General features: G+C 50.5%; 1 protein-coding gene across 1 annotated transcript in view; it reads right to left on the bottom strand.

Moving 5' to 3' along the window:
- Positions 1 to 540: 540 nt before the first annotated feature.
- LMOD1 (leiomodin 1) overlaps positions 541 to 25,162 on the bottom strand; it is a 50,231-nt gene continuing 25,609 nt past the window's right edge. The window contains exon 2 of the mRNA XM_054548257.2: positions 541 to 3,661. Within this exon, the coding sequence (XP_054404232.2) occupies positions 2,036 to 3,661 (1,626 nt within the window). The 3' untranslated portion in view covers positions 541 to 2,035. The remainder of the gene's footprint in view (positions 3,662 to 25,162) is intronic.

Raw genomic sequence — 25,162 nt, 5'->3', positions numbered from 1 at the left:
CTGCAGTTGGGGCAGGAAGTGGAATTGGTGAGTAGGTGGGGAGGGCTGGGGAAGATGAGGCCCCTCTGAGCCCTAGGGCACACAGGTATGGGTGCTATTCTCCAAATAGTCACTCCACTTCTCTGCCTGCCGCCTTCCTGGGCCTGTGACTGCTGTGAGGACCTGGCCCTGAGCCCATGGTTAGGCAGAGTCATGGAATGAGCATCCCTGAATATGCCTAATATAGCCATCCCAGCACCCTGGGCTCCACTCTGCCCCAGCACCCCTGAGAACAACTCTGGCTACTGACTCCAGGCAGCAGGACTGGTTCAGGAGCAGACCTAGTAGAGGCCTGGCCTTCTAGACCTGGACAACCAGGTCAGTGGAGAGTCTTCTGCTCAGAGTTCAGATTTTCCTCCATGCTGCACTTTCTGAGGATGTGAATTTATTTCGTGGCCAACTCAAATAGTGTGGCAGGGAACCTGAGCTTCTAGAGTCCTCCAGGGAGTCCAGGGTTAGGATCAGGACTCGCAGTTCAGGACAACAGGTGGGGCACAGTCATTCACAGCTAAAGGTTTGTATATATTATCAAAATCTTATGGAAAAACAGATACACAGCCATTCATACAGCAGCAGGTGGATGTGAGGAAAATGTCTACTTTGGCATCAAACCTTCAAGTCCAGCTGCTGTCTGTCCCACTCCTCCTGTCTGAAGCCTACTCCCATCAGGCACTGTGCATCCAGGCCACTGCCCCTGCCACGTCCTCTGATTAGCCTGGACTTTGGGGTATCCTCAGCCCCTCCCCACGCTCCCCATTGGGCCCCCATGCCTCTCCATCTTTCTGCCATTTTCCCACACAGAGTGCCACTGGCCCAGCAGCTTTGCCCCATAGGCTCCTCAGAGGCCTGAATCCTGGCCCTGGAGGGCAGTGGGGCTGGGGTGGATGTGGTCCCTGTGGGACATCTTTCCTGGATCACAGGCCTTTTGCAGCTTGCCAGCTACATGGGCCCTGGACAGTGCCATCTTCTCAGCGATGTGCTAAAAGGACTCTTCTTGTCTGGAAACCTGAGCTCCAGGTATTAAAGCAAAATTTGGAGAGCCTCAGAGACAAGAAAAGGAAAGTGAGAAGAGATAAGGCATCCTTCCTTGAGCGTGACCCAGGCCTTGACTCTCCCATGGCAGAATAGGGACATCCACAGCAGGTCAGCCAGGGACGGGGTGGGCAGGGTCTGTGTAGCCCTGGGAGGTGAGGCCTGAGCAGTCATGGCATTGGCAGATGGTGCCTGGCAGCCTGGTCCTACTGAAGCAGTTTGGGCACTTCCACCTGTAGGGGCAAAGTAGAGACAGGTTAGAGAAGGGAGCTCAGCCACCTCACCTCCCTCCCTACCGGAAGGACACACAAGACACTGCGATATGTTATGTCTGTGGAATGTGAATGAGGTGTTGACACTGAGGGAGCATTTTTCATTGTCTGTAAAAATTGGATGTCATCGAGTGACCCCTGGAATTACAATTGAGATTTTCCTTTATCTCATGATATCTTGTCCCAGATGATGTTGTGGGGGTTGGGTATCCAACCAAATGGACAAACGATCATGGACTTTGTCACCCAGCCAGACTTCCAGGGGAGGCAGGGCTTGGAGAAGTAGGGTGTCCAGGGATGGCTCCTGTGTCCATGGCACTGGCTAGGCAAAGGTAGACTCTCCTGAGAGGTGAATCTCCCAGAGACCTTTCGGATGGACTGACCTGTAGGACTCGGCTGGTCCTGAGAGGAGGCTAAGTAAAACATGGATCATTTTTGTTTGGGGAAATGGAGAAGAGAAGACTTAAAGGAAGGATCCGAGGCAAAACTACTCTGTAGAGGCCATTTCTCCATTTTAAGGAGAAACAGGCTTCATTGCAGAATGAAAGAGAAGCATGGAGTGAGGGGCTAAAGGAAGCTCCTTAAAGGAAGGGTGGAGTCTCAGCTCTAGGGGATGTACAGGTGTGACCTGCCTGCAGGCAGGAGGATGCATGAGATGACCTGAAGTCCCCTATAGGCCCTGGGAGTCTATATCATCTGCAGTCGACATGAGCTCCTCTGCATGCCTTCCCTTTTGCAGTCCTGCCCTCTCCTCCAGCCCCTACCCAGCCCCGCCCTGTTGGCTCATGCCCACAACTACTTAACTTCTTGAGCTGCTTGAGGTTGCTGGAGCGGATGGCGGCCAATAGCTGGTCACGGGAGTTCTTCTCCTGGGCAGGGAGGACTTTGTCTCCCATCTTCCTCTGCGTAGCTGGTGAGAGTGAATTCTTCAGATTCTCCATGATAAGGGGTGGAGCCAAGGGAGGGGGAGGGGGAGGTGGGGCAGCTGGAGCACCCCCTTTTTTGGGTGAGTTCTTTGGAGAGGGCTTTGGAGATGGTTGAGGTGAAGGTTTTGGGGAGCCCTTAGCCACGGCCCCAGCCTTGGGTACCTCCAGCAGATCCTTCTTCTCTCCCTTGGCTTCCTGTGCCTGCCTTTGCTCCTGCAGCCGCTTTTGTCTCTGCTTGTCCATGTTGCGGCTGAGCAGATTGGTGACGGTCATTCGGGGCCCGGCCAGCTCAAAATGGTAGCCCAGCTTGAGCAGGGTAGTATTCTCCTTCAGCAGCTTGGCGATCTCCATCTCCGTCTTACCTCCACAGATGTGTCGCTGGTTGTGGAAGCGGAGCTCGGTCAGCGTGTTGTTCTGGAGGAGGGCCCGGAAAATGGCCAGGATGCCTTTGCCTGTGATGTGGTTGGAGTCCAGGTTGAGGCTGGTGATGGTCTTGTTGGCCTTGAGCATGATGGCAATGGCAAAGGCCACGTGGTCATCGGCTCGCGTGTTGGCCAAGGCGAACACCTTAACCACAGTGTTGAACTCCAGAGCCTCAGTAAACCGGACCAAGATCTCATTTGTGATGCAGTCTGAGTTGTTGACGTTCACCTCAGTCATCTCGGGGTCGTTGTTCTTCACTCTCTCCAGAGGCTCATCAAATATGCTGGGAGCTGCCTCCTCCTCCGCCTTGGCCGGTCCTTCAGAGGGCTTGGTGGGGCCACTGGGCGTCTGTTTCTCGGGTGTTTTGGTCTTGCTGTCTTCCTTGGCTTCCTTTTCATGTAAGGGTTCATTCTTCTTGACTTTTTCATCCTCCTTTTTGGTGTCTGTGTTCCCAGTTCCTCTTTTTACCTTCTCATCCTCCTTTTTCATGTCTGTGTTCCCACCTGCTCTTTTCATCTTCTCACCCTCTTTTCTGGTGTCTGTGTTCCTACGCTCCCCTTTTACCTTCTCATCATCCTCTTTCTTGGCCACCTCCTTCATCTCCTCTCTCTTTTTATCCTTGTCCCTGCTCAAGCCTGTGTTCCTGTCACTCCCTTTCTTCTCCTCTTCCTTCTTGGTGGCCACTGCCCTCTCCTCTCCTCTCCCATCCTTCCCTGCCTCCTTCTTATCCACTGCAGCCCTGACCCGGCCCTTGTCAATGCCCCGGATGATCTTCTCCTCCTTGGGCTTCTCGACACTCTTGCCATCAGCTTCATCTCTGTCTCTAGAGAAGCTTTTCTTTAAACCACCCCTCTTTGGCTCCTTCCCCAGATCTGAGTCCCGTCTGGGGCCCAGGGCTTTTTTGCTGGCATCTCTGCCCCTTTCCTCTCCATTCTTGGCATCTGTCTTGGTCTCCACTTGCTTGCTTTCCTAAGAATTCAGAAAAGAAAAATAAACATGAAGAGCTGGCTACAGAGGGAGAGGAATGAGTATGGGGATGTGTGGGGGAGCGCTTACATAACTGCCCTTGAGCCTCTGAAGGACAGTTGTGCTGTTTGGGAGAGTGGGGTGGATGTCTCCATTGAGGGCAGCAAAAGAGGCACTCAGGTTTAAGCTGCAGAAATGGGATGACATCAGACTCAAGGCCTCAGGGTTGTGAGACAACCAAACAAACACCTGCAAAGGTTGTGGCAGTTCCTTTTATGGAGTATTCTCAGGCCCAGAATTGCCCTTTCCTATCATGGGTGATTTAGAAGGACTGCTTCCAAGCAGTACCCTGCCAAGCACATTGGAACCTGAGGCAAAAGGAGAAATACTAACACTGATCCTGTCTTTAAAATTTTGCATTGGTGTTTATTGTGGACTTTTTGCATTAGTTTTATTTTTAAAAATATACATGAAGTCCGGGCGCGGTGGCTCATGCCTGTAATCCCAACACTTTGGGAGGCCGAGGCAGGTGGATCACCTGAGGTCGGGAGTTCAAGACCAGCCTGGCCAACATGGAGAAACCCGTCTCTACTAAAATACAAAATTAGCCAGGCATGGTGGTGCATACCTGTTATCTTGCTCACTGAGTTTTTGGCATCCGCTTATATTCTGTGCCCAAGGTGAGTGCCTCACATCCCTTCACCTTAGTCCTGGCCCCTGCTTTTAAGGAGTAGGTCAATAGTTCTAAGATACAGAAATTTTATAAGGCAATACATTTCCAAAGGAAAAAAAAGCTATGCTAACATATGCTAACATTTTATTTTGCCAATTAAGGATATTTGTAAATTATTATTATTATTATTGTTGTTATTTTTTTTTTTAGAGATAGGGGTCTTGTTATATTGCTCAGGCTAGACTCAAAATCCTACTATCCTCAAGCAGTCCTCACCTCAGCCTCCCAAAGTGCTGAGATTACAGGTGTGAGCTGCCATGCCTGTCCGATATTTTAAAATTCTGTCTACCATCATCATCTCATTAAAATAAGAAGGAGCTAATTTTAAAGAAGGTAGGCATAACAGAGTAAAGAATATACCTTAACAGCAAATATGCGTATTTTTTTAAATTCACAGTATTGTCCTTATTTTTAGTAAAAACTTAGCTAAGGACAAGCACCTCTCTGTGGAGAGCCCTGGAATTCATTGGGTCAGCTGATCTCTGGAAGACTCTGCCAGATTCTAGATCTTGGATTCTGTGACTCAATTTTGACCCCTGAGACACTGAGAAGTTTGTGAGAGAGGCCATGGGACCGGGTCAGTTGAGCTGCGATGGGGGCTTGAGGTTTTTTTTGGTTTGTTTGTTTGTTTTTGACAGAGTCTTGCTCTGTCACCCAGGGTGGAGTGTGATGGCACGATCTTGACTCATGGCAACCTCTGCCTCCTGGGTTCAAGTGATTCTCCTGCCTCAGCCTCCTGAGTAGCTGGGATTACAGGTGCACGCTACCATGCCCAGCTAATTTTTGTATTTTTAGTAGAGATGGGGTTTCACCATGTTGGTCAGGCTGGGTCTCGAACTCCTGACCTCATGATCCACCCACCTCAGCCTCCCAAAGTGCTGAGATTACAGGCGTGAGTCACCGTGCCAGGCCGGGGGCTTGAGTTTTGTACACAGCATAAGCTACCCACACCTCCATGGATCCCTGTTTCTTCCTCCGTAAGGTTGCACCGAGCCTGAGCCCTGTTTTAAGAGCACTTGCTTCTCATCTTCATCAGAGAAGCAGAGGAAGTGGCAGAGTTATACATTAGACATAGAGTAGACATTAGACTTAACTGTCCAACTGTGACCCCAGAGCAACTGGGACTTAAAGGGAGGCTGTGATGTCCTCCCCTAAAGGTTTTTCAAGAGGAAGAGATTACGGTTTGAATATTTAAAAAGTTTTCTTTCAAGAGTGCCAGGTTGGGGTGTGGGGAGAGGGCGGGGAAGAAAGGAAAGCAGCTCTCTATCGCACTCTCGGGCCCAAGTAGCATTTCTTCAACCTCCACTCTTCGCCGAGGGAATGGAAAGAAAAGTGAGTCCTATGGAAACGGTTTATACCTGCACCACAAACACATGCCATTGGGGACCAGCCCCTGGGTTTTTTTTAGCAGCGAGAGTCCTTGGCTCCTCTGCTAGAATCACAATAAGCAGCCAAGGGGCACAGGGCCTAGTGAGACAGGGCCTTGGAATGTATCCGTTCTAGCCTCCTGCCCTGCAGGCCCCAAGGTCCAGCTGCACTGGAGGCTCCACTGGGGCTATGGTGATGGAGCAAGAGGCAGAGAGCTCCCCCTCACACTCACTCAGGCCCCCAGGGAACTGGGTTTGATCCTCAGATCAACTGGGTTTGACCCCGGCGCAGAAGTGATGGTGACCTTACTGAGCCTTGATTTGAAAGGGACAGAAGGAGAGGAGTATGCAAATAGAATGGAAACAAGGAAACCCAATGGATCAGCCCTTTTAGGATCTGCCCATAATTTGGCCAGGAAATTCCCTCTCCTATTCCTTGATCCCATCAAGTTGAGAGCAGTTCCATCACTGATTCTGTCCACTTTTGGAGCTTCGAGGTGAGAGCTGGAGGGACCAGCCTCTCTAGGCCCATGGTCTAGAGATTAGGCCTCCAGGGCAAAGACTCCTGCCCTCCCCTCTTCCTTCCCTTCCCAAAATGTGCACATTTCAGGAGTTCTCAGAGCCCACTGTGCACTGCGTAGCTTCCCTTTCCAGAGTTCCCATGCCGCTTGTAGGCTTCACTCGGAGAGAAACTGGGGATCCAGAGAGATGATGACTTAACTGACTTCACCTAGCAAGTTCGGGAAAAGCTGGGTTTCAGACCTGACTGTCTCACTAACAGCCACCAAGTCAATGTAACCATCTCTAATCTTCCCCATCAGGGGCCAAAGCAGCTCCTCTCGGCCCACCCAGCATCCCTGGAGTGCCCAAGTGCCCAGCTGCCCACGGAGCCTCACCTACCAGCCTCCTCTTTTCACGCAGCCCCCTTCAGAGCTAGGACTCCCATTCAGACCCTTCCCTCTCACCCCTAGCCAGGACTCAATTTAACCTTCTTTCTTTCTTTTCTTTTCTTCTTTTTTTTTCTTTGAGATGGAGTTTCACTGTTGTTGCCCGGGCTGGAGTGCAATGCCGCAATCTCGGCTCACTGCAACCTCTGCCTTCTGAGTTCAAGCGATTCTCCTGCCTCAGCCTCCCAAGTAGCTAGGATTACAGGCATGTGCCACCACGCCTAGCTAATTTTGTATTTTTGGTAGAGATGGGGTTTCTCCATGTTGATCAGGCTGGTCCCGAACTCCCGACCTCAGGTGATCCACCCGCCTCGGCCTCCCAAAGTGCTGGGATTACAGGCATGAGCCACCACGCCCAGCCTCAATTTAACCTTCTTTCTTCCCTGACACCCCACATCCTGACTTCTCCCCTTTATCCTAATCCAGGACTACTCCCCACTCCCTCCTAGTTACCTCCCCTACACTAGGGTCCTAGTTGGCAAGGATCTGCCAAGTGTCTGTTCTTGAGGAGGTGTGCCAACACTTTAAAAAGAACCTAATGAAAAACAGGCTGGGGGTGGGAGGGAAAGGGTTGATTAATCATCAGTTTCCTCCAAATAGCCAGGAATGAGAGGGGCTGGGGCTTGTTGCCGCTTGTGTAGCCCTGAGCACTCAAACGTTGCCTTAAAAGGAGAAGGAGCCCAGAGTCCTCCCAGGGCTGGGATTTCTGTTGAGCTGAGCTCCTCGGAGCCGGCACATAGCAGAGCTGCTTCCTTCGTGCTAATCTGAAAGGGAGGCTAGGAAAACTTCTTCTTGCTTCCAGAATTGATGGTACATCCCGGTGACCTCCAGAGGTTATTTTTGCCTGTGTTTCTGTCGCTAGACCTTACTTAACTGTCTATCCCTTATAGCAGGAGGAGTTTAGGTTAGATATAACAAAGAACTTCCATGCAGTAAAGGTCCACAGGCCTCTTGATGAGAAAACTAGGTAGCAACAGTTATTTTTTCCCTTTGTGAAAAGCATTAGGGTTAGGGGAAGCCCTCAAGGGTGGTTTGGGAGTCCCTGGATGGAGGCAGGGAAATGGAAAGGATGACCTCTGAAAGCCTGTACTGACCTGTGACACACTGAGGTACCTAGTGATCAGGCTCAGAGGTAAGAAACGGCTCCTTGCCCCCATCTCCTCCAGGCCTATGGTGACATGATGTTGCTCTGTGTCTGCCACGTGCATTAGGATCCGAGTTTAATGCCCTTGATAGGTTCAGATGGGCAGAGCACAGCATTTTCTCCCTTACCTTGGCCCTTCTGGTGCTGCTTTCTTTAGAAGTCTTATCTGATTAAACAGAGGAGAGAACATTTCACCACCTCCTTTGGCAAAAGATGAGAGGAAGAGGATTATTTGTCTACCCAGAAAGTTTAAAATGAGAACTTGCTGAGAGCAAGGGACAGAGGCTCTGTGTGCTGCATTCGGCAACCACAGCCCACTGATACCTTGCCAGCCCACACTGTCCCCCACCGAGGTCACCTCTTTCCTTCCTGTGACCCATCACCTGAGGAGGAGGCATCTCCCTCTCTGCAGAGTCATTTGGCCCCACGTAGCTGCAAGGGAGGAAGTCTGCAGACAGACCCTGGGGAGAACGGCTCCAGCAGGAGGTTGGAAGATACGGGTCTGCCTGTGCTTGCAGAGGTCACTTTCCAGCCACTCGCCTAGGAGAGGGCAGAGCCAAGGAGGGCAGGGCTGACTAGCAATGACCACACCTCACAGGTGATACCACTGCCATGAATTCAGAAGTATTCCTTTCCCAAAGCAAGACTGAGGTGATGGCAGTTCCGACGGTTTGATGCCACCCTTGCTACCTCCCCTCAAGGCGGCCTGGTGATATCTGTGTAGTCTTTTCATCTGGAGGCATCCGGAATGCCCCTAGCTCGAGCTCCAGGCTGAGGGTAGGATCTATGGGGTCTCCAAACTCTGCTTCTAGGAGACTTTTTCTAGGCCTTGGCTAAAGTCCCCTAGGATATTGAAAGCCGCAGTCTGTGTGGATCTGGAGCTCATTAGAAGACAGCATTTTTACCTCGGCCTAGGCTGTGGCCTACTGCTGGTTTCTCCTTGACCAAAGTTATATTTACCAGGAAAGCCCCAGGGAAATATGTGACATCTCCAGTCCCACTCTCACGCACAAACTCCTTACCGCCTGTCCATCCGCGTCCTGCATCAGTCTCCCCACCCGCCTCCACCATGTCTCGGAGCCCCTTGAACATTCCCCTGCATTTCCCATGAAGCTGTCCCAGCAAGAGCTGGGGCTCTGGCCCACTCCCTCCAGCCACCTGGGGACTTCCTGATACCAGGCACTGCAGCTGCCAGTCTCATCTATCTTTACAAAGGAGGGCAGGAAAGAGCTGACCATGGGCTGGAGGGCCTGTCAAAGGTCCCCTGGGAGAGCGGATGCCTTACAGGGCTGGTGTGCTGGGCAGGGCAGGCAGCAGGGCCCAGGGCTGGAAGGGACCGGGGGAGTTCACCCACTGCAGTCTCCTGCCGCATTCCATGTGGAGTGCCAAATCTTTTATTGTTTTCCACCAAAAAGAAAGATTCTAGAGTCTCCGGAAAAGAAGTTTAAGGAGGGGCCAGGCACAGTGGCTGACCCCTGTAATCCTGTCACTTTGGGAGGCTGAGGCAGGAGGATTGCTTGAGCCCAGAAGTTCAGGATTAGCCTGGGCAACATAGTGAGTGAGACTCTGTCTCTATTTAAAATAAATAAATAAATAGACAAGTTTAAGGGAGGTCCATTGTCCTATGGGGAAAGTTGGATTCCTGGCACCAGCTATCCTGGGTAGGGGCTGTAATGCCGGTTTCCCTTGGTGGAATGTGGGGCAGGAGTCCTCTACTGAGGCTAGGCCTAGCTCATTAGACATTAAAGATTCAGATCTTGTAACAACTGATATTGCCCCTAGAAAACTACAGGTTCCCTTTACGGCTGCCAGGAAAACTGGGGGCTGTTCCGGAAAAGTTCTGCCCATAGTGGCATATGAGCCCACTGGGTCTTTAGACAGTTGGCCTGTGTGCAAATCCCAGCTCTGCCCCTAACTAGCTCTGTGACCTTGGCTGAGACACTTAGCACCTCTGAACCTGTTGTCTCATATGTACAATGGGACTGATCCCGCTGGGGATCCTCACTGGGTTGTAAGTGGTAGAACCAGGACTCAAACCTAGATCCCGATGACAAGAAAGCCTTGACTAGGAGATAGGCTGTAAAAATCTGGGTCCTTCTGAGAAGTGATTAAGCCTCGAGGGCAGGTAGTAGGGCCCCAACCTCCTCCTATTTGAGCCCCTGCCTCCTTTGCTTAGTATCTTGGTATTGCTTAGCAGGGTGAAATTTGTTCTTACCCAGAATGGAACTACATTGTGTGCTTTTCCATGGAAAATGAAATGACCACGTATTAAGCCCTGGAGACCTGCCTGGAGGGCTACAAGCTGGGAAGGGATGAGGCTGCTTTGAGAAGCCTCCCCCAAACCCACCCCAGTCCTATGGTGACAGAGGCCAGGGTGGAGTGGGACAGGGACAGGTATTATCCCCACCAACAATAGCAACTAGCACTTGTAGGGAGCTATACTTGTTGGGCCCTGTGGGTGCCAGGACTCTGTTCTCTCAAGCCATTCCACCAAGAATCCTGCTGCGGGCCTTGCTCGTTCATCCATTCATGGCCCCATTCACCAAGAGGCTTCTGTCAACACTGTATGAGGGACACAGTGCTACATGAGAAACAGTCTTGCCCTCACAGCTTAGGGGACGTGGCCGACCAGGGGACAAGTTCACATCAAAGTGTATGTAGCAGAGGGTGTTGAGGGCATGCCCCCCACCATAGAGCAGGCCTCCCCCCTGCTGAAGAGTTACCACTTCAGCCAACAGCATTCCTTCAGGCCAGCCACAGACTCACTGCAGCCTCCCCCAAAAGGCCAGCAGCCCCTTTCTTAGCCATTCTCAGACTGAAGTTCAACTCCTGTTCTGGCAGTGGCTCAGGGACTGGGTCTCAGCACCTGCCAGCAACCCTCTTTTTTGGTTATCCCAGCTCTGACCCTTCCCAGCCCATCCCATACCTGCTTCCGCTACTTCAAAGCCCCCGCTCCGGGGAAACATTGGCTGTCTCCACTGGCCTTTGCTGGATGAGTTCTAAGGGAACCCTTCCATCCACCCCTCCTAGTTATAAGAGACCTGTGGGGAAACTGTGACCCAGAAATGGGGTTGGAGAAGGGAGGAGAAAATGACAAGTGAGGATGGAGTGCAAGTATAACTTCACCCCCTTAGGTTAACATCTCTGGAAACATACTTTTGAGAATGTTCAAGGGCTTATACACAAAAACCCAAACAGACACTCAGCTCCTGCCCATACTGGAGCACAGTTAATCCCCTGAAAAACAGGGGCTCAACACAGAATTCCTAATTTGGGGTTGGGGGCTTTGGTGTATGGTGGGGGGTGCTACAGGGCAGCCTTCTTGTGTACTTTCTGAGACTACTGACAGCGCTGCATAGCTGGAGCTCCCAGCCCCTGACCAAGGCAGGAGAGAGTAAGAACGCTCAGCAAGGTGGTTTACACACCGCAGGTACTCTGGAGATGCTTGGTGATGACAGCAAAGTGCACCATCCCCAAATAACCCACATGGAAACTGTCCAAAATGGAAGGGAGTCAGGCTCTTCCCACATGGCCCCAGCATGGCCCCTCAACTCCAGAGCCCGCAGAGTTCTCAGCTGTTCCCTGCTCCCAACCTTAGGCCCTGCTGATAGACAGCATGCGACTCAATCCGCACCCAATAAACCTGACAAGCAACGCTGGAGGCTTGTGCTCTCATTCCCCAGAAGAATACTGGCCATGTGGGCACAGCCTCCCACATGCTCAGGGCTTCAGAAGGGTCATCAAGGGCACCCCCCAGGGGAACATGTATACCTGGTAAAATGTGGGCTGAGAAGCCAAGGCCCATGCAGTCATGAAGCTAAGAAAAGCTGTGCTCCTGCAGGCATCCCAGACACCCCTACTGCTCCACTCCCACCCTGCCTGACCTCTTGGTGGCTTCTCACTGCACTCTAGGAGCCAACCCACTTGCGAGTGTGTGAGGCAACTCGTGGGGGTGAGGCGCAGCGTGCAGCCCCCTGGCAAAATGTCTGCAGATGATAGGGTCTCAGGTGTGAGAATGGCCACCCCTTCCATCCAGTGAAGAAACTAGAGAAATTCTAACACTGGAGGAGCTCATTTCATAGCTTTGAGCCCATATTTCTTTCTTTCTTTTTCTTTTTTTGGGAGGAAGAGACGGAGTCTTATGTTGCAGGCTGGTCTCAAACTCCTGGCCTCAAGCAATCCTCCCGCCTTGGCCTCTCAAGTGCTGGGATCACAGGTGTGAGCCGCCACACCTGGCCTTGAGCCCATATTTCTGAAGGGCATGGTCCCCATCCCTGGTTGCCAGTCCACCTGAGAAGTCAAGTTCCACAACCTAAGTTCAATCCTTTTCCCCAAATCCTTAGTCCAGGGAGTACCCAAGAGCTTCCTAATACCTCACTTCTCCAGCATAACAGTAGCTAACCGTGGTGAGTGCTGGCTGCCATGCCGACCCAGGTGCCTCTCATCCAGTTATGCACTCATGCAGTCCTCAGATGACTCTACAACGCATCCTCATTTTACAGAAGAAGAAAGTGAAGCCCAAGATTATGCAGCTATTACACGATAAAGCAAGGATTCAAGTTCAGGTTCTTAGGCTCTAGAGTCTTAACTTTTAACCTCTATATTGTGCTCTTTGCATTCGTGGGGCTATGTACTAAGCCACTCTTTCATCTGAATGCCTGGTCCAGACACAGCCCTTCACCCCCAGCCACCCAACACTGAAATAAGAATGTTAATCACAATATCCACAGCCATCACTTAGTGTTTACAAGGTGCAAGACACCGTGCTAATAAGTGCTTTACTTAAGTCACTGATGTAATTGACTCCTCAGCACTGCCATCTGAAGTGGGCAGAGTTTGGTGAGGCTCCAGTCTCAGCAAGAGGAGGCTTGAGGGAGGAGCCCTTTTGGGCTGCTGGGAGCCAGGGCCCTTCACATGTGCCCATCTTTACTTCTACCTTGAGGTCTTCCTTTCCCACTGTTTCCTATAAGCTTTTTTTTTTTTTTTTTTTTTTTGAGACAGGGTTTCACCCTGTTGCCTAGGTTGGAGTACAGTGGCGCAATCATGGCTCACAGCAGCCTCCATCTCCCAGGCTCAAGCGATCCTCCCACCTCAGGCTTCTGAGTAGCTGGGACTACAAGTGTGCATGACAACACCTGGCTAATTTTTGTTTTGTTATGTTTTGTTTTGTTTTCCAGAGATGCATTTCACCATGTTGCCCAGTCTGGTCTCGAACTCCTGTGCTCAAGCGATCCTCCTGCCTCAGCCTCCCAAAGTGCTGGGATTACAGGTGTGAGCCACCGCACCCAGCCTATATGCTTTTATCATCATGGTCTTAACAACCATCACATTACTGTGGTGCCTAAGAGATTAACTGCTGCAAATTCGCTACCTCTGGACAGTGTGCTCAGGGGGAGTTACAGTTTCTGGGAGTCGGTGTTAACATTTTCCCCTTTTGCAGATGGTGTCATTCTTTTTTTTTTTTTTGAGACGGAGTCTCACTCTGTCACCCAGACTGAAGTGCAGTGGCACAATCTCAGCTCACTGTAACCTCCATCTCCTGGTTTCAAGCGATTCTCCTGCCTCAGCCTCCCCAATAGCTGGGATTACAGGTGTCCACCAGCTTGCACAGCTAGTGTCATTCTTAAACTATATCAGTAGTAAGTGGGAGGACTGGAGTTCACACTCAGATCTCTTGGGTTATAGCACATATACTCTTAACTACTATGCTGTGCTCCCCACGGTCACAGTGATACACTAAGGAGTGAATGCCACACTCCTGCCAGGAGCTCCCTGCAAAGCACACAACACAAACCCAAAGAGAGCCATCTGGGCGTGTGATCATTTGGCCAGATGCACTCAAGTGCCAAGGACTGGGCTCAGCTCTGGGGACACAGGGATAGATAAGGTATGAATCTCTGCAGAGAGATGGTGAATTGAATGTCACCCCTAAAGGTTCTCCAGCATTCCCTTGGATTTCATACCAGACTGAGAGGAGGGACCACCTGGAGGAAACGGTCCAGATGGCTTTTGCTAAGGCAGAGTTAGGGAGAAGGCAGCCTCAAGAAACTAAAAGCCAAGGTCAGAAACCCATTGGGGGCTGGGGGCAGTGGCTCACACCTGTAATCCCAGAACTTTGGGAGACCAATGTGTGCGGATCACTTGAGGTCAGGAGTTTGAGACCAGCCTGGCTGACATGGTGAAACCCCACCTGTACTAAAAATACAAAAATTAGCCGGGCGTGGTGGTGGCTACCTGTAATCCCAGCTACTCGGGAGGCTGAAGCAGGAGAATCCCTTGAACCCGGGAGGTGAAGGTTGCAGTGAGCCAAGATCATGCCACTGCACTCTAGCCTGAGTGACAGAGTGAAACCACCCTGTCTTGAAACAAACAAACAAACCCATTGGGTTTCTAATTTTCACACCATCAGGAGTCAGGGTTTATGGCCTAGGGACCTCCACTGTATGCCACCTTACTCTGTGACTTCCCTATGTTGCTTTTCCCAGTGCTTGGCAATGAGACTTAAATGAAAAGGCCTGTGCTTAACTTTGAGGCCAAAAAGGAAATAAATGGAGGTAGGAAAACTATGCCCTACACCATAATAAGGCTGGGAAGAGGCAACCCGAAGAATACATGAATGGCACTAACTACAGGGAGCTTGGGGCACAGAGCAGGGCCTGTGGAGGAGGCCTGGCTGAGCACTAACAAGATCCACACGGGGTTTCTGGCAGAAGCAAACAGTAAGCCTGAGAAAGCCCTTCCAGGCTGCTAATGTATGTGGAGCACAGAGCCAGGAGGTTGCACCTGGAAGGAGTGGAGGAAGGTTCCGTGCAGGCAGAGACATTTGAGCTGGTTCCTGAAGGAGGAGTGGGAGTTTGGTAAATGGACAGAGCAGAGCATGTAGAGGAAGAGGCTTCCCTCTGCAGCCTCATCTACTTCCTTATTCCCAAGCTTCATCCTACAACATTGTCCCTTCGCACAGGCATTGCTCCACCCCATTTTTACCCAGCCTCACTCTACTCATGGTCCAGGATCAACGTCAGCATCAAGCACGGTGTGCTTTGGGAAGTGACTCCTGACCCCCGAGCCTTTCTCCTCCTCCTCCCCCACAGCTCCCTTCACTCCTTCCCTTATCTTGGCCCCTATCACTCTGTTTCTTTGTCCATCTCCCCTGCAGGATCAGGGGCATGAAATATGGTTTATTACTGACTCGATGCCTGGCACACAGTACGATGCCTTGGCACATAGTAGATGCTGAGAATTGCTGAATGAATGAATAAGAAAATGGTGTCATCCAGGTGTGGTGGCTCATGCCTGTAATCCCAGCGCTTTGGGAGGCCGAAGTGGGTGGATCACCTGAGGTCGGGAGTTCGAGACCAGCCTGACCAACATGGTGCAACCCCATCTCTATTAAAAATACAAAAATTAGCCGGGCGTGGTGGCAGGCGCCTGTAATCCCAGCTACTCCGGAGGCTGAGGCAGGAGAATCACTTGAACCTGGGAGGCAGAGGTTGCAGTGAGCCGAGATGGCATCACTGCACTCCCAGCCTAGAGGTGACAGTGTGGGTGACAGAGTGAGACTCCATCTCAGAAAAAACAAAAACAAACTTCCTGGAGTCCACACTGAGAAGTACACCAGGGTCTTTGGCTACCTGCTAAGGCCTGCAACCTTGAGGATGTCCAGAGCTGTGAGAAAGGAGGTGGGAGCTGAGAGGCAGTGAGGCAAGGCAGGCCAGCTCCCAGAGCCTGCCCACCACTGATGTTCCCTAAAGGAATGTAGTAAACAAGGAGAAGCCCAGCCCCACTGGGCCAGAGGTGGGAAGCTGGGACCAGGGCGGGGGACTGACAGCCATTTTATTCTCCAGCTTCACCCTTTCTCCCAAAGGACTGAGCAGCTGGAAAGAAGTCGAGTTTGTTTTAGCAAACAAGAGACTTGTTAGCGTCAAGCTAAGATGCAACTCCCAGAACTGTCCTCTGTTAGCTACTTTCTTTAGTGGCTTTTCCTTGGATCACCACTCAAAAAGTGATGTTTCAGGCTGGGCACAGTGGCTCATGCATGTAATCCCAGCACTTTGGGAGGCCGAGGCGGGCTGATCACTTGAGGTCACGAGCTCGAGACCAGCCTGGGCAATATGGTGAAACCCCAACTCTACTAAAACTACAAAAAATTAGCCAGGCATGGTGGTCAGCGCCTGTAATCTCAGCTACTCAGGAGGCTGAAGCAGGAGAATCACCCGAAGTTGGGAGGCAGAGGTTGCAGTGAGCTGAGATTGTACGACTGCACTCCAGCCTGAGCGACAGAGCCAGACTCTGTCTCAAAAGAAAAAAAAATAAAAACTATGCTGTTCCAGGACAAGGCTCGCCTCCTTAATCCTCAATTCTCATCTAGATCATTGCTAACCCTTTTGCTGCTGAGGAAGGTATGTGGACAAGAGTGAGGCTTAAGCCCTGCCAAATGGAGGCTGCTACCTGTGAAATGGGGACACCTCCAAAATTTGATTTCAGAGTTTCCTTCCTTTTTAAGGCTGAATAGTATTCCATTGTATGTATATACCTTGATAATTTTAGCATTTTATGTATATACACAGCTTGTTTATCTATTCATCCATTGATAGACACTTGGGCTGTTTTTGGCTATTGTGAATAATGCTGCTATGAACATATCTGTGTGGGTCCTTGCTTTCAACTCTTTGGGAGTGTAGATGGACCCAAAAGTGGAACTGCTGGCCATGAGACCCAAATTCTGACTTCTCTGCACCACCCACCTTGACTGCTTCACCTCTTGTTCTATCCAGCACGTCAGTCATCACCTTGTCAGTATCCTCAACCCCAGTCACATGTGCCAGCCAAAGCCCCAACCCTACAACCAAAGCACCGACTGCAGGCCTGTGTGGCTCCTCCTCCCAGGTGCTGGGCTATCTGGGGAGAGTAGCCCATACCCCACGTGGTGCTGTCCACTGTCTGCAGCCCCTGTGAACCCTCACGCTCACAAGTGGAGCCAATGCTGAGGACCAGCTTGAGAGTCAGAAGGCCAGGGTTCCACACTTTGCTCTTATGTCAACATGGACAGGTTAATTTGCCTTCCTCATCTGTAAAACGGGGATCACATCTGGTGCGGGGCGGTATTAAGGCTTCATTGAGGTGAGTGGATAACACATCCACTTCCTGTGGATGCACAGGAAGCTTTCAATAAAAGGTAACTGTCATTATGGGTCCAGCTGTCTCCTGATTCTTCATAGCATCTATCTGAATTCTTCTCCCTTCTCTTAGTATCTCTCGTCCCACTCCACCGCTATTCTTGGCAGACAATCCCCTCTAATTTCTTCCCAGGCAGACAGAGGAAACAACCCATGGCAATTCTCCAGCTTCCTGCCACCTCTCCTACAAGCTCACCTCCAGGCTCATCTTTCACCCTTCCCTCTCCTCCTGCCCAGGCTCACCCCTCCCCACGCGCTCTGGTGCCCACCCCTCCCCGCCACATTGCACTCCCGCACCCTCTCCCACAGCCTTAGCCTCTCCCTCTTTCCTGGCCCCTTCCCACCACCCTTTAAACCTGCCTATCTCTCCCAGTTAATCAGATCCTCCTTCTGTCCACAGTCCCTTCCAGCTGTAGCGCCAGCCTTCCCGTATACCCAAACTTCCTCAAAAAGCTCTGCTTTTTGATCCCTATTCATTCCTCAGTCCAACACACTCTTGCCTCACCCCCAACATTCCATGGAAATTAGTTTCATCCAGATCACTTCTGACCCTCCTGTCACTAAGTCGGATTTATCTTTTATTTCTTATGTTGCTCAAACTGCGTGGGAAGCATCTGGCGCTATTGGCCAGGTCCTCCCTTCAAAACGCTTCCCCATTGGTTTCCACCACAGCCTTCATGGCTTTCCTTCTAGCTTTCTGACAGCTCCTTTAGGCCTCCTTCAAGGCCCCCTTCCTTGAGAAATGTGGGTGTTGGCAAGGTCTTATTTTAGGCCTCCTTTGTTTTCACCTTTAGAGCCTCTCCCTGGATTATCTCATCCATTCTGATGGCATCAGCTGCATTCTACATACTGATGTCTCTCAAAGCTGGATCTCTGGGCCAGACACTACTAGGAAGGTAGTACTGTCTAATGAATATCTTGGTTTGTGTGCCCCAAAGTACCTCAAAAACTGGACTCCTTATCTCACCCCACTGCTTTGCCAACTCCTGCACTATTCCCTATCTTGGCAAGTGGCTCTTCTAAACACCCAGTGGCTCCAATCAGAACCCTGCTGGGAAGAGGAAACGAGGAATCTGTGGGGAGGCAACGTAGACCCCTCTGCACCTCCCTCTGCACTCACTTACCCTTCCCTACCAGTAGCCCAAGTGATTTTGGGGGAAGGCTGGGAAATCGACCTATTCTATACTCCCTCATTACCTGCACACAGATACTACAGCCTGAACCCCACTCAAATCAATCCCTCTCCTCCATCCTCACAGATGTTCTCTTGGTCCAGGCCACTGTCACCTCTCATGGGGTTATAGCAATAACCTCCTCCCGGTTTCGCTGACCTCCTCCAGGGCGATCCTTGCACGGCAGCCCCAGGGACCTTGCTGAAGGGCAGACCCATCCATGAAGGCTTTCAGTGGCTCTCCAGTAGCCTCAGCGTGAAGTCCAGACTCACAAGCCCTTTGTGACCTGGCCGCTGGCCTCCCTCTGTCAATGCCTTCTCCTGGCCTTCCTCCGTGCGTCTCCATGCAGCCACCCTCCTCTCTCAGGTGCTAGAAGGAGCCCGGCCTCTGGGCCGTTGCAGTGATGTTCTCACCACTTGGAAAGCTCTACTTCCTCTTATCCTGATACACTCTTACCCTATATCTAGAGAAGTTTTAGCTTAGATCTTTAATTCTTCTGGATTTTACCCTGGGACATGATGTGAGGTGACAATTTTACTTTTTTTCCCAAACAGGTATCTAATGTCTGAACTTTTTTTTTTTTTTTTTTTTTTTTTTTTTTGATACAAGGTCTCACTCCCTCCTCTGGGCTGCAGTGCAGTGGTGTGACACGGCTCACTGCAGCCTTGATCTCCTCCGGCTTGTGATCCTCCCACCTCAGCCTCCTAGGTAGCTGCTACTACGGGCATGCACCACCACACCCAGCGGATTTTTGTATTTTTTGTAGAGACAGGGTTTCGCCCTGTTGCCCAGGCTGGTCTTAAACTTCTGGGCTCAGGCGATCCACACACCTTGACCTCTCAGAGTGCTGAGATTACGGTGTGAGCCACCACACCTGGCTTGAACTACTTTTATGATCAGAAAAATACAATAAAGGCACATCTATTCCAGGACTTTGGAAGGTCAGGGCGAGGGGATGGTGGAGCCCAGGAGTTCAAGACTGTCCTGGGCAACATGGTGAAACTCCATCTCTACAAAAAAATACAAACATTAGCCAGGTGTAGTGGCATGTGCTTGTAGCCCTAGCTACCTGGGAGGCTGAGGTGAGAGGATCACCTGAGCCAAGGGAGGTCGAGGTTGCAGTGAGCCGTGATCATGCCACTGCACTGCAGCCTGAGCAACAGAGAGAGACCCTGTCTCAAAAAACAAAATAAAACAAAAACCAACAAAGGCTGTTTTATGAAAAAGAAACAAAAAAATTTGTCTTTAAATAACTGAGTTTCACAGCAAAAACAAAACAAAACTAAAAACCAAGAGGCATCAGGCCGTGGTGTGGGGAGGAGGGATAGATGGGGCCAGAGGTGGGAGGGAGGGGATTCCCCGTCACTGTGCTCAGTCTTCAGCCCAGCTGTACTGTCCCCAGGACCTGCCTCGCAGCCTGACCTTCGCCTGGCTCTGTTCCAGCAATTACAAATCAGCCCCGGTGATAAACATCAGTGCTGAGCAGAGGGCCAAAGGGTCTCAGGCACTGCCTCCAGCTCCAGCATAAACAGAAACACCATGATTCATTTTTACCTCCCAAGATGATCTCCCGGGGTCGGAGTGGCGCAATGGTAGCCAAGAAAAGGGCAGCGGTTTGTGAACCTGGGAAAAAAAGGACATTTTCTGATGCAGTCCTGCGGGAGACCAGGCTTTACAAGAGGAGTGAATGCCACCATCTCAGGGCCTGCTCTGTCTTTGCAGGGAAGGGGAGTAAAGAAACCTTCTAGAAAAGACAAGGATAATGTGCAGATGTGGGTGGTTGGGCACTTACACTGCATGTGTCACCAAACTCTGCCAAGGCTGCGAGGGTTCTTACCTGCCTTGAGTCTTTAAGGACCAGGGTTTCTAGTGAAAGGGATGGTAAATGGGGATGGTGGCCTGACCTCAAAAGCCTGCCAAGAGCCATCAAGAGGCACCAGAAAGGAAGGCAGGGTGAGCAGTGTCTGCGTTTCACCTAGGCCCTGACTCTTACCACCAAGGCTTCTGCATTTACTGCAAGTAGAGAAAGAGGTGTTTTGAGGTGAGGGCATACATTACAGCTTGCAATAGCTAAGACTTCACAGTCAGCACCATTCTGGCTTCTGTTTGGGGGTTATGCAGAACCCATCATTAGGGGGATGAAGGTTCTTGTGGCAGATCTTCTCGGCCAGTGAAGGGTCAACTCCATTGCTCTCAGCAGAACTAAAAGCTTTGCCAACTGGTCTGGTGACTCATACTGGGAAGCTTGTAGCAAACCCCATTTTTGGAGAAACCAGGAAATCTCTTTGGGGAGATAAACAAGTCACTGTAGCACTCTGCTCTCTGAAGTGCCTGGCTAGTACTTTCTGCTTCTTCATTTTATCCCAGCACCAAGGAAAACCCAAGCAAGTCTGGGAAATGTTGTAAAGATCTACACAAATGCAAGCTATTTGTCCCAGGCTTCTGGGTCCCACATAGGTCCCGGAGGGTGGCAGAAGGAACATGCTGTTCTTTTGCTGCCTGGGGCTGTGAGCAGGAGGCCTGGCTTTCATACAGCCCCCCTCCTGTCCCTTTTAAACAGAAAAGGGTACATTGGCTGAAGCAGGAGCAGCTTTATGGTGTCTGACCTCTGCAGTCCTACAGGGCCCCATGCTCAGAGGGCCCTACGCTTGGTTTAATTCTCTGCTGTCATCGTCTTGAAAGTTTTAGTAATTCTTGAACACATTTTCATTTTGCACTAGGTCTTGCAAATTCTGTAGCCAGTCCTAGGCCTAAGAGGTCAGGGATCAGGGGTGGCGCAGCTCTCTGTCTTCCTGCCTTCTCCCTCTTCAGGAATGACTCTCCCACCCCACAGACACTGGGACATCAGCCTTGACTCTTCCTGTTCCCTCGCCACGTTCCCTTCATCCCACCTTCCTAACATAGCTCAGATTAGCTTCCTCACATCCCCTCACCATTGCTGTGGTTGCAGCCTCCATCATCTCTTGCCTCCCCACTGAACCCCCTGCCTCCTGTCTTCCTTCTCTTTGAGTGCACTCTGTAGCCAGAAAGACCTTTCAAAATGTGATTCTGATCCATGGCTCCCATGCTTTCAGGATGAAGTGCAGACTTTGCAGCATGGCAACAAAGCCTTCCGTGACCTGGTCTGCGCCTGCCTCTGCGCACCCTCCCCTTCATGCCTGCACTCCGGTTACAGTGAGGAACAGCCACACTGGGCTCTCTTGGGTCTTGCTTCCCTGCTCCATGCTGGGCTCTCTTGGGTCTTGCTTCCCTGCCCCATGCTGGGCTCTCTTGGGTCTTGCTGCCTATGCATGCTGCTCCTGCCACACAGGATGTTCTCTCGCCTTCTTCTCTGCCTGGCTAACACTTCTTCTTTTGTTCCTCCTCCTTCTTTTTAACTTTATATATGGAAAAGTTCGACTGTACAACAAACTAGAGAGAACAGCACAATGAACCTCAAGGTACCCATTGCCCAGCTTCAGTGATTCTCTACATATGGCCAATCTTGTTTCATCTGATGCCCACCCATTTTTGTCACAACCTCAGATTATTTGAAAGCAAATTCCAGGTGTATCATTTCATGCATATATATTTCAGTGTGTACTCTATTTCTTTTTTAGGGACAGGGTCTCACTCTGTCACCCAGGCTGGAGTGTAGTGGTATGATCGTAGCTCACTATAACCTCAAAGTCCTGGGCTCAAGTGATCCTCCTGCCTCAGCTTCCCGAGTATCTGGGACTACAGGCATGTGCCACCATGCCTGGCTAACTTTTATTTTTGCAGAGATGGGGTCTTGCTATGTTGCTCAGGCTGGTCTCAAACTCCTGGGCTCAAGCAATCCTCCTGCCTTGGCCTCACATGTGCTGGGATTACAGGTGTGAGCCACCAAGCCTGGCCTCAGTGTGTATCTCTTAAAGACAGAAACTTTTTTTTTTTTTTTTGTCAGAGTCTCAGTCCTTCACCCAGGCTGGAGTGCAGTGGCACTCACTGCAACCTCTGCCTCCCGGGTTCAAGCAATTTTCCTGCCTCAGCCTCTCGAGTAGCTGGGATTGCAGGTGCCCACCACCATGCCCAGCTGATTTTTTATTTTTAGTAGAGACGGAGTTTCACCATGCTGGCCAGGCTGGTCTCAGACTCCTAACCTCAGGTGATCTGCCCGCCTTGGCCTCCCAAAGTGCTGGGATTACAGGCATGAGCCACCACGCCTGGCCCCTTTTCTTCTTTTTTAACCTGACTCTGTGTCAGAAAGCCCTTCTGGTCCTGTTATTCCCAGGGACTGTATAAAGCAAGGTGACCCCTTCTCTTCTATGTGAGTGCTCTGTATGTATTGGGTCCTCTCCCTGAGGCTGCTTTTCTATGCATTAGAAAAGTTCATCTGTTAGACTAAGCCTGCCATTCCAGCCTGATAAGAATTTTCTAGATCCTGGTTCTGCTGTTTAAAAGATCACTGTGACTCTCAGCTTCAGATAATCTGCCAGTGTGGTACATGTGCCTTCTAGATCTTTTTGTCCACTAACCAGGGCAGACTCCAGGGCAGAACTCTCTGGTATCCTACTACAGGCCTCCAGGAAGCCACCAATCAGCATCCACCTGCACCACCTTCCAGTCCACATCTCTCCATCCTGGCCACTAAACTACTGTGAGCAGCCTTTTTCAATGTCTTCCTAAAGTCTCCAGAAGAGCCCAGGGCTTCAAAGAGTAGAGGGAATATATTGGCTTCAATGCCATCTCCACTCACCATTGGCTCTCTCTCTCTCTCTTTTTTTTGGGGGGGGGGACTGAGTTTTGTTCTTGTCACCCAGGCGACTGGGTTGCAATGGCACGATCTTGGCTCACTTGCAACCTCAACCTCCCAGGTTCAAGCGATTCTCCTGCCTCAACCTCCTGAGTAGCTAGGATTATAGGCACCCACCACCACGCCTGGTTAATTTTTGTATTTTTAGCAGAGACAGGGTTTCGCCATGTTGGCCAGGCTGGTCTTGAACTCCTGACCTCAGATGATCCACCTGCCTCGGCCTCGCACCCACCATTGATTCTGACTGGGGATTCTTACCCCAGTAAAATGACATACTTTCCCAGGCCTTGTGAATTGTTCTGGAAAGACATCATGCTACAGGGTCAATACAACTCCTAAATGCAGCTCCCTTTTAGCAGCTGAGGTCCTTGGAGACCAGTTTTTCCTATGCCAAGGCCACAGAAACCAGAATTCCACTTGCTTGCTAAGGGAGTCAATCATAGTTGAGAAATAGCTGAGGAGTAAGCTGAGTCTTTAAGCTCAAGGACAATTGGGAGGTGGGTCCGGATATTCTACTGGAAGGGAGAAAGAAAAGCCAAGACCTAGTGGGAAGAGAGGGAGCAAACAAGTATGTCAAGCCATTAAATCAAGGAGGCCAAGTGGCCTCTACACAGTGCAGGACCCAGCGAATATAGAATAGGGGGTGGGAAGCTGGGCGCGGTGGCTCACGCCTGTAATCTCAGCACTTTGGGAAGCCGAGGCAGGAGGCTTGCTTGAGCCCAGGAGTTTGAGACCAGCCTGGGCAACATAGTGTGACCCTGTTTCTAAAAATAAAAATAAATAAATAAATAAGAAAGAAAGAAAGAAAAGAAAAAAAGAAAGGAAATTATGAGATCTTGGACCAGGCTGAGCACTGAACACAGACGAGTGGAGATGCATTCCATAGACATTTCTAGGGTACAGTTAATAAGATTCAGTGAAGTGGACAATGCCGAGGAGAAGTGGAGGATGACTCCCTGATTTCCAGTTTGGTTGCCTGGTTAGAGAGTGATGCTTATAACCATGGCAGGGAATGTGGAGGGGAGATGAGGATGGCACTTGAGATGATCAACTGTTTTGGCCATGGCAAAATTTAAATGCCTAACAGGTTGGCATTAATAAAGATCTGGGCTGGGCGCGGTGGCTCACACCTGTAATCCCAGCACTTTGGGAGGCTGAGGCAGGCAGCTCACGAGGTCAGGAGTTCGAGGCCAGCCTGGCCAGCATGGTGAAACCCCATCTCTACTAAAAATACAAAAATTAGCTGGGCATGATGGTGCAAGCCTGTAATCCCAGCTACTTGTGAGGCTGAGGTTGGAGAATTGCTTGACCCCAGGAGGTGGAGGTTGCAGTGAGCCGAGATTACACCACTGCACTCCAGCCTGGGCGACAGCAAGACTCCATCTCAAAAAAAAAAAAAATAAATAAAAATAAAAATAAAGATCTGGGGCTCAGAAAGGAGATCTAGGCTTGACAGGTAGGTTTGGGAGTCATTGGTGTATACACAGCAATGAAAACCACAGGAGTAAATATGGTGACTCTGAAAAGTGAGTTATCAGGAAGAGGAAAGGGACTTACAGAATAGGAGCAAGAAAATCACCACATTATGGCCGGATGCAGTGGCTCATGCCTGTAATTCCAGCACTTTGGGAGGCTGAGGTGGGCAGATCATGAGGTCAGGAGATTGAGACTATCCTGGCTAACACGGTGAAACCCCATCTCTACTAAAAATACAAAAAATTAGCCAGGCGTGGTGGTGGGCGCCTGTAGTCCCAGCTACACGGGAGGCTGAGGCAGGAGAATGGTGTGAACCCGGGAGGCAGAGCTTGCAGTGAGCCGAGATTGCACCAGTGCACTCCAGCCTGGGTGACAGAGCGAGACTCCATCTCAAAAAAAAAAAAAAAAAAAGAAAATCATCACATTATTTAATGAAACAAAATCCATGCCCTTTGAGATTGGCAAAACCATGATGAGATATACTTCACACCTATAGGGTGTTTATAATCAAAAAGACAGACGATAATAAGGGTGGACAAGGATGTGGAGAAATTGGACCCCTTGTATGTTGCTGGTAAGATATAAATAGTGCAACCACTTTGAAAAACAGTCTGGCAGTTCCTCAAAAAGTTAAACCTAGAGTTGCCACATGACCCAGCAATTCCATGCCTCAATACAGACCCAAGAGAATTGAAAATATATGTCCACAAAAAAC

The sequence above is a fragment of the Pongo abelii genome, chromosome 1 (assembly GCF_028885655.2).
Source record: "Pongo abelii isolate AG06213 chromosome 1, NHGRI_mPonAbe1-v2.0_pri, whole genome shotgun sequence".
NCBI classification, from domain to species: domain Eukaryota; kingdom Metazoa; phylum Chordata; class Mammalia; order Primates; family Hominidae; genus Pongo; species Pongo abelii.
This window is presented reverse-complemented; position numbering and strand designations above follow the sequence as displayed.